The 12,948-nt window shown below is 33.3% G+C and overlaps 1 protein-coding gene, 1 long non-coding RNA gene and 1 pseudogene across 2 annotated transcripts; 2 read left to right on the top strand and 1 right to left on the bottom strand.

Moving 5' to 3' along the window:
• The first annotated feature begins 1,338 nt into the window (after window positions 1-1,338).
• LOC147937508 (defensin-like protein 8) lies at window positions 1,339-2,053 on the top strand. The gene is made up of 2 exons (XM_087464068.1): window positions 1,339-1,526; window positions 1,674-2,053. The coding sequence occupies exons 1-2, from the start codon at window positions 1,457-1,459 to the stop codon at window positions 1,841-1,843; spliced, it is 240 nt and encodes a 79-aa protein (XP_087320194.1). The 5' UTR covers window positions 1,339-1,456; the 3' UTR covers window positions 1,844-2,053.
• A 2,530-nt stretch (window positions 2,054-4,583) lies between these two features.
• LOC104773111 (uncharacterized) lies at window positions 4,584-5,308 on the top strand. The gene is made up of 2 exons (XR_765025.3): window positions 4,584-4,785; window positions 4,938-5,308. It is a non-coding gene; the product is annotated as an uncharacterized LOC104773111 (long non-coding RNA).
• Window positions 5,309-9,742: 4,434 nt separating this feature from the next.
• Window positions 9,743-12,622, bottom strand: LOC104773118 (uncharacterized protein At2g02148-like; annotated as a pseudogene).
• Between the last annotated feature and the right edge of the window lie 326 nt (window positions 12,623-12,948).

Genomic DNA, 12,948 nt, shown 5'->3' with positions numbered 1-12,948 from the left:
AGGTGAGTGCTTGACCATGGTTGATCTAAGCATGAGATCTCTCTTGTTTGGGTGTTTTCTTTGTTGTTTGTGTTGTTTGGGTTCGTTGCTTTTGTGATTCCCAGTGATTTCCGAGGTAATTGGGTGAGTTTGGGACGGATTCGAGATGATTTGGAAGGACAGTTCTTCGTTCGTGTTCGTGCAGTTCGCGTCTGCAGGTATGGCATCAATCGACACCATTAGAGCATCGGTCGACACCGTTTGTGTCAGCATTGATCGACACCTTTCAAGCATCGGTCGACACCATGGCTCACAGCATCGATCGACACCGGTTTAAGCGTCGGTCGACACCAGTCTCAACCGAGACTTGTTTTCCTGGTTTGATGTATTGCTTGTGTTTTGTTTGCTTGCTTAACTTGAGGGTCTCATATGCTTGTGTGTATAACCTAGAAGATGGGAGGACGGCCTCACTAAGTATTTATGATACTTACGCATCTCAATTGTTGTTTGTGGTGTGCAGGTAAAGGAAAAGTGTGATCGTGGAATCAAAGACGATGAGGAGGAGGATGTTCTAGAGGCTTGATTGACTGTGGTCTAGCTATTGTTAGGTTGCTAGAATTAGGTTGATAGAGCATTGTAGGATGTTGGAACTCTGCTATTCACTGTTGGTTTGGTTTATTGCATTATTGGTTATTGGTTTATTTATGTTGGAATTTTATTGGATTAATGGAATGTTTTCTTTGGTTATCCGCGGTTGTTGATTGTTGCTAGAATGTTAGTGGGTATGGGACCACTAGCGAATTATATGTAAAAAAAAAAAAAGGGGAAGGGTTGTTTCACTAACTCATAATTTATAATCTAAATTTTTATATGTATATCATATTTGATGTTAATTTTGTATTTAAAAGAAAAAAAAAAAGAAAAAAAATATAAAAAAAAAAGAGTAATAAATATGGTTAAATAAATATTTAAAGATAACGCTATTTCAAAGCATAAGATAATAGAAGAATCAACATTAATTAGAATAATATCATAAGATAACATATAATAATAATAATTTCATGTGAATTATGTTTATTAAAATACTGAAATACATTTTGAGAAATATATTGCATATGTGATAATAAGAAAAAATAAATATTGGAATGCTTTCTATCTTACATCTATTTTTAGCTTAAGATATTTTGCTTTAAAAAATATGTTTCTTAAATAATAACATACTTCAATCAAATGAAATAGATAATGATGTATTAAAAGTCTTTTTAGAAAACACATGTCAAAAAGAGGTATATATATCATAGGTTATTTTTTAAGAGTTGGTTATCAACAAATTTAAAATATTATGGAAGATAATGAGTCTTTGTTGCCTATATATATAATATATATATAGTTCCACCAAAAACACTTATTCTGCCCAAACAACACTAAATTATTTATAACAATCTCACTAGAATATTCATTCTCTCTCTCTCCAAAAATGAAGCTATCTAACCGTGTTCTTTCAGCTCTTCTCTTGATCTCTTTTATCCTTATTGCTGCCACTACAGGTTCAATACTCATGTCATGTTATAGTATCTAAATTATCATACATACAAATATTAGTTGTTATATCATATTGAGTATACATTTTTATTATAGACATTAATTACTAAGTACTAACACACATATGCTCAAATGTATTTTTATATTTATAGAGATGGGTTTGGCGGATAAAATATGCAAGACACGCAGCGACCGTTTCTCAGGTGTGTGCTTGAGCAATAACAATTGTGCCATCATCTGCCAACTAATCGAGCAATTTGAAGGTGGTCAATGCGAATTCGACGGAGCCTTCCGTAGTTGTTTATGCACCAAAGCCTGTTAAATAACAACATAATATTATCAAGAACCAGTTGTATTTCAGACTTCTCTCTTTAATAATTACTATGTGGTTATTGGAGTATATATATATATATATATATATATATATATATATATATCTCTTGAATTACAAACACTCTTTGTTATTTGTGTTTTTTATCTTCTACTTTCGGATTTATTTGTTCTTAAAAATAATAAAATTACTATAAATTAATTAAAATAGTCATTGAAACATTAAAATAAACTTTTGTTTTTATTTTAGTCAATGTTATATTTAAAAAAAAAGCTTATATAGATGCTTTCTTAGACTAACTCGTCTTGTTTAAATTATTACAATGTTAAAACTGAGGATCGATTTACCTTCCATGATAAACATATAGAAAATTTGGTGATACACATTTTACAACATCTTATGCAATTCGTCAAATCTAATTCAATGATACATCATATTCCAATAGTCATGTAATGGTTCCGCATAATATATATTTCATTTTTTGGTCATCCACATATTACATAGCTAAAAGCAATAGATAAGTGTAACACATCTGCATTAATCAAAATTAGAAACATAATTAGGCTAACCACTTTCATGCCAAGTAAACTGGCTAAGACTTCACCAAGCTGATGTAAATTTGTGCCTCAAAAGAGATTCCAACCCGAGAAAAATTTGTCTATCTCCACTATATCCAAGTCTCTTGGAACCATATTTTTATCAGAAGTTGGATGTCTCTCTTAAATATTGAGCTCCACATTGGTCGAATTTTTTTGCCGGACTAGTTGACTGTAAAATGACAGATAAATGAGTGAAGACCTTAATGGAGATCGAAATGATATAGTAGGGATCGCTGTTTTAAAAATCGGCCTCTGCGGCCGATTCATCGCCAGAAAAGCGCTCGGTGGCACCTAGCCGCTGCGATTTCAGTATATTTGGATAAGAAATCGGCTATGTGGAAAACTCACTTTTTGTTAAAATTTAGTTACAAATTGATTATTTATGATTAGATATATAGGGTTTAGCCTTTGGGCATAAATATACTGGAAATCAAACAAAAATTGAGTAAAAAACCAAAAAAAATCAAATTGGTTCATGTTTAGGGTTTGTCGGCGTAGTCAAAGGAAGAAGAAGAAGATAAAAAGCAGTTGCTGAGATCGATCTTGAGAACTAGAACTCGATTTGAATGACTTAAACCACAGCACTACCGAACTTATCTGCGATTTAAGTCAAAATATAAAACATATATCTACTAAAATTAGATATAGTCCCTAAAACTAGTCCCCGGTTAATCTCCATGTAATCTCCGATTAATAAATTAATCGCTAGGCCCACCTTGACCGTCCGACTAGCGCGTAGAAATTTTTAAAACATGGGTTGGGATATACATAATGGAATATTTGTACCATTACATGGTCTCCTTTTAGATGTTGCAAGCACGCCCTAGCTCAGAATTTATATTCTACTCCCTCTTTATTAAAATAGACGATGTTTTAGGAATTTATCTTGTATCACAACGATTGACTTCCTGTATTTTTGTTTTACTAATTAATGCTGTGACATTGTAGATTTCAATATTCATTAATTGAAAATTTAAAATTTGGATGAACTACTATTGGTTAATAGTTATGAGAAATATGTTTTTATAAATAAAATTACACTAGATTAAGACCCGTGCTAGAGCACGAGTTGAAATTCTTTTTATTTATATTATAATTTTAGAATAAAATATTATTTATATGCTTTTTTTTTTAAAGTTTTTTTGGATAAAACATTATACAATAAAATATTAAATATGATGGCTTGAAAAAAACACATATTTTGTAAGTTTTGTATTGTTAATTTTGTAATTTTATGTATGAGAAATAGTTATGTTTGTTGTTTGTTTTTATTTTAATTTTTGAACATGTTTGGTGAAATTTTTTTAATATGAACATGTTTGATAATTGCATATATATATTTTTTTCGCCTAACAATATATTTTTATGCCTAACAGTATATATTTTGTAACAATACATAGAATATTTAAGATTTTCTTATGGAATTTATATAAATCATTGGAATATTCTCTTTAAGAGGGTTCTTTCGGATATTCTTAAGTGTATTCATATAACCCACAAATTGACCAATTAATCTATAATTTTTTTGTAACCAATATATATTTAATTTATAACCTATTTTGTAACCAACTTATAAAAATTATATATTCTACAAAAAAAGTTGTGTACTTCCATTTTATTATATAGGGGATTTATGACTACATTAATTGTTTTTGTAATCTATTTGATAATCTTAAAAATCATCCTTTCTAATACAGATGGATTAAAATTTATATGTACATTATATTTTATGTTAATTTTGTATTTAAATGAAAAAAAAAGAGAAATAAATCTGGTTTAATAAATATGTAAAGGCACTATTTCAAATCACAAAATAATAGAAGAATCTACTTTAATTAAAATAACATCATAAGATAATATCTAACAATAATTTTATTTGAATTATGTTTATTAAAATATAGAAATACATTTTAGGAATATATAGCATATGTGATAAAAAGACAAAATAAATATTAGAATGTTTTCTATCTTACAGCTATTTTTTGCTTAAGATAATTTGCTTTAAAAATATGTTTCTTAGATATAGTAACATACTTCAATCAAATCAAATAGATATTGATGTATTAAGAGTTCTTTTTAAAAAACACATGTCAAAAAGAGGTATATATATCATAATTTAATTTTTTAGAGATGGTTATCAACAAATTTAAAATATTATGTAAGATATTGAGTCCTTGTTGCCTATATATAGTGCCACCAACATCACTTAATTATTTCCAACGATCTCTCTAGAATATTCATACTCTCTTTCTCTCTCTCAAAAAATGAAGCTCTCTAACCGTGTTTTTTCAGCCCTTCTCCTGATCTTTTTAATCGTTTTTGCTGCCACTACAGGTTTAATACTCATGTCATGTTATAGTATCGAAATTATCATACATACAAATATGTGAATTTAGTTGTTATAACATAATGAGTATACATTTTTATTATAGACATTAATTACTAAGTACTAACACACATATGCAAATGTGTTTTTATATTTATAGAGATGGGTTTGGCGGAAAGAATATGCAAGACACGGAGCGAAAGTTTCTCAGGTGTGTGCATAGGCACTAACAATTGTGCCATCATCTGCCAAGTAGTTGAAAAATTTGAAGACGGTCAATGCGAATTAGACGGATTCTTGCCTGGTTGTTTTTGCACCAAAGCCTGTTAAAGACCATCATAATATTATCAAGAACCAATTGTATTTCAGACTTCTCTCTTTAATAATTGCTATCTTGAATTACATACACTCTTTGTTAAATTTGTGTCATTTATCTTCTACTCTCGGATTTATTTGTTCTTGAAAATAACTAAAACTAATTTAAAATTACTATAATATTTAATTAAAAAGTCATTTAAACATTAAAATAAACTTTTCCTTTAATTTTAATCAATGTTATATTCAAAATTAAAGTTTATATAGATGCTTTCTTAGACAAACTTGTCGTGTTTAAATTATTACAAAGTACAAACTAAGGATCGAGCTACCTTCCACGATAAACATATAGAATATTTGGTGATACCACATTTTACAACATCTTCTGCAATTCTTCAAAAACTAATTCAAAGACACATCATATTCCAATAGTCCTGTATTGGTTCTGCATAATATATATTTCATTTTCGGTCATTCACATCTTACATAGATAATGCATAGGTAAGTGTAACACATCTGCACTAATCAAAATTAGAAACACAATTAGGCTAACCACTTCCATGCCAAGTTAACTGGCTCAGACTTCACCAAATCGACATAAATTTGTGCTTCAAAAGAGATTCCAAGCTGAGAAATCAATCAAAAATTTGTCTATCTCCACTTATATCCGAGTCTCTTGGAACCATACTCTGAACAGAAGTTGGATGTCTCTCTTAAATACTGAGCTCCACATTGGTCGAAATTTTTTGCCGGACTAGTTGGCTGCAAAAGGACAGATAAGTAAATGATGATCTTAATGGAGATTGAAGTGATACAGTTAGGATATATATTATGAAAGATTTGTACCATTAAGCAAGCCCTAGCTCAGAATTTATAATCTAAATTTTTATATGTACATCATATTAATTTGATGTTAATTTTGTATTTAAATAAAAAGAAAGAAAAAAAAGATAAAATAAAAAATTAATATGGTTAAATAATTATGTAAAGGAAACACTATTTCAAAGCACAAGGTAACAGAAGAATACACTTTAATTAGAATAATATCATAAAATAATATGTAATAATAATTTTAGGTGAATTATGTTTATTAAAATACATAAATACATTTTAGGAATATATGGCATAAGTGATAAAAAAGATAAAATAAATTTTTGAATGCTTTCTATCTTACAACTATTTTTAGATTAAGATAATTTGCTTTAGAAAAATATATATGTTTCTTAGACACACATATATATATATATATATATATATATCTATATATAATACCACCCACTTCTTCCCTTCTTTTTCCTACACAAGACTTAATTATTTTCAACAATCGTTTTATAATATTTATATACTCTTTTCCTCTCCAAAAATGAAGCTCTCAATATTGAATGAATTTTTTTTTCAATAAATTATTTAAATTTGCCACAAAACAATTGGCATATATCCAAGACAAAAATAACCACAAAAGAACCACAACATAAAATAGGTACAAATTTTCCAAAATAGACCTTGAAACCTATCAACAGGCTAGAGACAGATCAAAAAGAAACATTAAAGCTTCTAGAAAGATTCGAAGAATCAAACTTCGTCGGCTTTGCTCTTACTATGACAGAAGAATAGCCACGAGAAGAAATAGCTACAATGCTATAGCCCAAAATTTTGTTGTGGAATTCCGATGCTATAAAAATAGCCACCAAATATGGTTCATATGTACAAAATATTTTGTGTCTTTGGATATATTTTCTTGTAGTATTTATAGTGCCACCAACTTCTTCTTCCTACACAACACTTAATTATTTCCAACGATTTCTCTAAAATATTCATACTTTCTTTCTTTCCAATAATGCAGCTCTCTCGACGTGTTCTCTCAGACCTTCTCCTGATCTCTTTCATCTTTCTTGTTGCCGTTGCAGATTCAATACTCATGTTATGTTATATCTAGTATCTAAATTTTCATACATAGATAGATGTGAATTTGGTTGTTTATATCTTAGTATACATTTTTGTTATATATATATATATATATATACACTACTAACATACATTATCAAATATAATTTTTTATATAGAGATGAGTATGGCGAATAAAATATACAAGACACAAAGCAACTGTTTCTCAGAAACGTGTTTGAGTGATAACAAGTGTGCCTTCATCTGCCACTACATTGAGCGCTTTGAAGGCGGTCACTGCAAAGTCGATGGACCTTTCAGTCGTTGTTTATGTACCAGAAGGTGTTAAGACCATCATGATGATCATAATATTTTCAATAACCAATTATATTTTATACATTAGTTCTTGGAAAATATATACCTTGAATTACGGAAACATTTTGGAGAACATATACCTTGAATAATTGTTATGTTGGAGAATATATACCTTGAATATATTACGGAAGCATTTTGTTAATTTATATATCTTAAATTTTCAGATGTATTTGTTCTCGAAAATAACTAAAATAATATGAAACAATTAAAACAATACAAAAAAAATCTATAATTTTAGTCAATGTTATATTTAAAAAGAAAATGCATATTTCTTTTCATTTCATAGACTCGTTCATGTAATCGTTTTAAAATTATTACAAGTTAAAACACCTTTTGCATTTCATTTTTGTAATACACTTTTTTTTTGGGGGGTCATATCACATCTTTTGACAATAATTTCATGTACTGATCAGATAGATATCAGCTAGGCAGAATATATAGGCACGTACATATTACATAGCCACAACCATATAAACGGTAACACATTTGCAAAGAAAGATTTACATAGATGTTATACATTTTAGGTAATATTACCAGAATCTACAAAAAAAAAAAGAAATTACTAAAATATTTCGGGTATTTTCTAAATACCCAGCTTGCCCTTGTTTTATGTTACCGGAAAAAACGTAATTACAAAAATGTCATTGTCATGTCAGACGCTACGTTAGAAATCGCTGACGTGTATTAAATAACTCAGCCGTAACGCATTACAAAGGTAATGACGGCAGAGTTATAGGTATGTTTCGGCTGATTTATGGAAAAAACATTTGAGTAAGAGCGGCTGACTTAGAGCATAACTCAGCCAAGCGCTACGGCTGACTTATTAAAATCTGGCTGAGTTATGCTCTAACTCAGCCGTCTTTACGGCTGAGTTTTCACCCGATGGTTGAGTTATCAAAATTTTGGCTGAGTTATCAGTACGACACGGCTGAATTAACTTTTTCGGGTGGCTGAGTTATGAAAAATGGCTGACTTATAAGATGTAGTTACGTTTGAGTTATGGTTAAAACTATAATTCAGCCGTGATAGGCTGACTTATCGTACAACTCGGTCATTTCACAGCTGACTTAGTAGCAAAAGATTAATTACTAGAATATTATTCAGTTATGACTGACTTATTAAACGATACGGCTGAGTTACATATTTTCAGTTGATGAAGCGGCTGAATTTGGCTGCCATTTTTTTGCTTTTTAATTACTGTAATGTTTTTCATGTTGTGACTGAGTTATAATTTGTTTGATGGCTGAGTTTTATTTAGGCTGAGTTATAATTTGTTTGATGGCTGACTTGCCACGTCAGACGCATCATCCATGTCAGCATTCCATGTCATCATCTTTCTTCTCCGGAAATACGAAACGTCGTTCCTTTGACTTTGTTCTTACATGGTTTTTACCTTCTTCTTCACCTTGTTCTTCTACTTCTTCTTCATCTTCTTCTTCACCTTGTTCTTCTACTTCTTCTTCACCTTGTTCTTCATTTTCTTTCATGGATCCAGTTCCGGTACTAGTTGTTTCTGGTAATTGGGTAAAGAAACAGAGATATATATTTAACACCGACGATAGAGAGTGTATAGTTGTGCAGATAGATGGAGGCACAACACACGACAAGCTTGTGGTACTAGTTGTTTCCGGTAATTGGGTAAAGAAACAGAGATATATATTTAACACCGACGATAGAGAGTGTATAGTTGTGCAGATAGATGGAGGCACAACACACGACAAGCTTGTGGAGCTTGTTCTTGAAGACTACAGATTGGACGTGTTTAGCCATGAGTTAAATGCATGCTCTCGATGTAAACAAGTTGAGCACAATGCGAAAACTTGTCCGATGCAGTATTATTATAATACATTTGTTTTATTTTGTGCAATACTCAGGCGTCAAGCATTATAACTCAGCCGTCATATTAATCGACGAGACCTTTCATTTTCTGCTGTCAGATTATTCCTTGTGATAACTCAGCCACAAAGCATTATAACTCAGCCATCATATGAATCGACGAGACCTTTCGTTTTCCCGTAAATACTATAACTCAGCCGTCAAGTAATATAAATCAACTGTTTTCTTTCAGATTATTTATTGTGATAACTCAGCCACAAAACATTATAACACAGCCGTCATATGAATCGACGAGACCTTTCGTCTTCCCGTAAATACTATAACTCAGCCGTTAAGTTTTTTTTTTGGGTTGTGACGAGGAAAATCGAAAATGATGTGTATTTAAATTTGCTGATGTGTATTTTTTTTTATAATCAAAATCGAAAAACTAAACCTACGGGGTAAATTGTAATTACACACAGGACACTAAACATTTGAGCAATTTTTAGAAGATTGTTAGATATGAGAAATAAACTAACTTTTGGATAACATTTGAGTAATTCTTTCTTAATCAAAATTAGGAACACAATTAGGTTAGCTACTTCTGTGCCAAGTAAACTTGCTCAGACTTCAGCAATCGGAGAATTGAGCAAAGATTTGTCTCTCTTGACTATATCCCGAGTCTCTTGGAACCACACTCTAAGCAGAACTTGGATGTCTCTCTCAAGTACTGTGCTCCACATTGGTCGCAGAATTTTGTAGGACTAGTTGGCTGTGGAAAGACAGATGAACATATATATGAGGAATGGAGATCGAAATGATACAATCGGATATATATTATGGAAGATTTGTACCATTACATGGCCTCCAGTGAGGGGTTGCAAGCAAGCCATGTGCTGTGAAATAGATGGTGACTGGTGGGTGTGAGATAGTTCAGGGTCACATTGATGGTTCTGACCGGGAAAATGTGTGGCTGCGTGTTGACTTTGGTAAATAGATTGATGATGGTGGTGGCTCTGTTGAATAGATTGGTGAAATTGATGAGACAAAGATGACATATGATGTTTGGAAGGAGAAGGAGTGTGATGTTCCTGCAATTATGATTAATTTTGGAAAGATCATTAACATTAGAATTTGCCATAGTATGTATATTCAAAAAGAGTATGTGCATACTTCATTATCGGAGCGAAACCCTTGTGTATTGGCTAACGTTGAAGAGTCTATACTTGGAAATGTCTGCAAAGCAAAACACAAACACACTGATGTGACCCGGGGACGCGGATGCGGAAGGAGAAAGGATGCGACTTCGGTCAAGTTGAGATTGGAGGAACTTCCCTCGGCCAAGCTTCAAGAGACTGAATCCAGGATGGATTCAAACGACAGAAACGTGACACGGTGAGGTTCCAATGAGCTGGTTGCGAGAACGAACGTGAGGCCATAGCGGATTGACCGGTTACGGCTGAAAGGAGCAGATGCGGCTATCGGCAAGACTCGGTGGGGAACGTTGATGGAAGCGTGTGAGATGGAGCGATGGAAGTCTCGAGAACTGATGGTAAAGAACTCGAGGCTGCGAAGGTGGATTCAAGATAAACTCGAGAGCTTATGGAAGTGAACTCGAGGTTGTGGAGGTGGAACGAAAGAGATGAAGGTGGGATAGAGGTGGATTGATGCGACGACACAAGAGGGCTGGCTCTTCTCTTGATACGGTCACTAACAAGCCATGAACCCGGTTCAAGGCTTGCTAGGGTTCTTTCCCTTAGGCAATCCCAGATTGACTAATGAAAGGATGGAGAAAAGTTCAAGAGTCTCTCTTGAGGAAAATTTCTATTTCTTTCAAGTCTGATTTTTACAATGAGGGTTGATGCCTTTATATAGTGAGGCTTACATAAGGAGACTCTAAAACCCTAGAGACGTGGCCATGATCTAAACCATACACATGGCCAAAAGCAAAAGAAAAAGTAAAGTAAAGCAAAGACCAATCGAACGGTCAAAGAAGGTTCAAGAAGAAATTCAAAAGAAAATAAGGGAAGGGGATAGGGTGGCCACGTCATTGGCTGAACGTTGATAGGATCTTCACTTCCTTGGCTCCCAAGCATGTCAATAAGTGTTTCCAAGTCGTGAGCCAAGTGGGATCGAAGAGGAGATGCACTAGAGTTTGCTGCCTCGTTAAAACCTCTTTGGTAAACCCATTGGGACAAACCCAAAGTAGGAAAAAGAGTACAGCTCCTTCTAATGGCTTAGGGGTGTCTTCACACTAGCGTGGTGGTGAAGACTCGTGATTCAGGCTTCCCAAAGCTGGTTGTGTCTTAAAGCTCTCTGGTGATGCTAACCTCGGGTCCTTTGTGCGTAGGTTGAAGCTCAGCCTTGAAATACTCAAGATGTGAATTTGTTTTGCTCCTCCAAGTTGATTCTTCGTTTGGTCGCCTTGCTGGAGCTCCCTTGGTCGCGTTGAGGCTCCTGGGAGGGTCGCCGGTGCCTTGGCCGCGTTCGAGATAGGCGTTTTGTCCGTGTCCGATGCTTCTCGGTCATGCGTCTCGGAGCTGTCCGGGACGTCTCGGGCGTCTTGGTCAGAGGGTCAAACCTGTGATCACATCACACACTGTCACTTGTTCTTCCAACTCAAAGCTATAAAGAGAGAGTTGATTGGTCTTACAGGCAAGCCATGGATGCTGGAGACAGAATTTTGACCACGCCTATGCTTGGGTCGAGGGCAATAGAATTTATTAGCTCTCGCAGAGACAGCCACTTCACTAGGGCCTGTTAATCGCTTAAACCTGTAGTGACAACATCCAATTATATGTTGATGTAGATAATAGTAAAAAGTCTTCATGATGATTGCTCACCATTCAGCATCTTCAATAGGCAAATCATCTGGCTTTTCAACAATATCCAAACCATTGACCACCACGAAACGAACTCGTTTCTCGTCATGTACTACCAATTCTGGAAATCTTGCCCTTGTTTCAACGGAAGTCGCCAGTTCTCTTCTTCTCCTGTAAAATATACCATAGAAGAGACAAATCGAACATATCAACTAATCAATGCTCAAACATAATCACACATTTGCAAAAACATCAGAACAGATACAAAAATACCTCTCTTAGGAAACTTCTTAGTTAATTTCCGATACAAGCCACCAGCTGCTTCAAGAGAAACCCCAATAGTCTTTTCCCTTATCACATTCAACGAAGCAAGCCTCACATTTGCTTCACCAGCTAAAGTCTCATACAAATTCGCAACATACATCAACGGTAACGCAAAACGCGGATCACCTTCATATTGTATATCATCAGACTTCCTCTTGAGTTTGTTATTATTATTATCATCCTGTCCGTCTTAAACCACATCAAGAACAAGCTTGTCCTCACAAACCTCAATCACATGTTGGGTAATAAAGTAGTCCATGATGATTTGTAGAAATCTCGCTCTTGCTGATTCAATCGGTGAAACATCCGATTAGTAAATTAATCACTAGGCCCACCTTGACCGTCCGACTAGTGCCTAGAATTTTTTAAAACATGGTTGGGATATACATAATGGAAGATATTTACCATTACATGGTCTCCTTTCAGGGGTTGCAAGCAAGCTCTAGCTCAGAATTTATATTCTACTCCCTCTTTATTAAAATAGACGATGTTTTAGGAATTTATCTTGTATCACAACGATTAAATTTGTATTTTTTTTAACTAATAAATGCTGTCACATTGTAGATTTCAATATTCATTAATTGAGAATTTAAAATTTGGATGAACTACTATAGGTTAATAGTTATGAGAAATATG

The sequence above is a fragment of the Camelina sativa genome, chromosome 9 (assembly GCF_030686135.1).
Source record: "Camelina sativa cultivar CO46 ecotype springtype chromosome 9, ASM3068613v1".
Lineage (NCBI taxonomy): Eukaryota > Viridiplantae > Streptophyta > Magnoliopsida > Brassicales > Brassicaceae > Camelina > Camelina sativa.
The sequence above is the reverse complement of the archived record's forward strand: the minus strand, read 5'-3'. Positions and strand labels throughout refer to the sequence as shown.

Bases quoted from the DNA above. Each gene is read 5' to 3' on its own strand.
- LOC147937508 (XM_087464068.1), top strand. From the start codon at position 1,457: ATGAAGCTATCTAACCGTGTTCTTTCAGCTCTTCTCTTGATCTCTTTT. The intron at 1,527-1,673 runs GTTCAATACTCA...TTATATTTATAG, and splicing joins CCTTATTGCTGCCACTACAG to AGATGGGTTTGGCGGATAAA.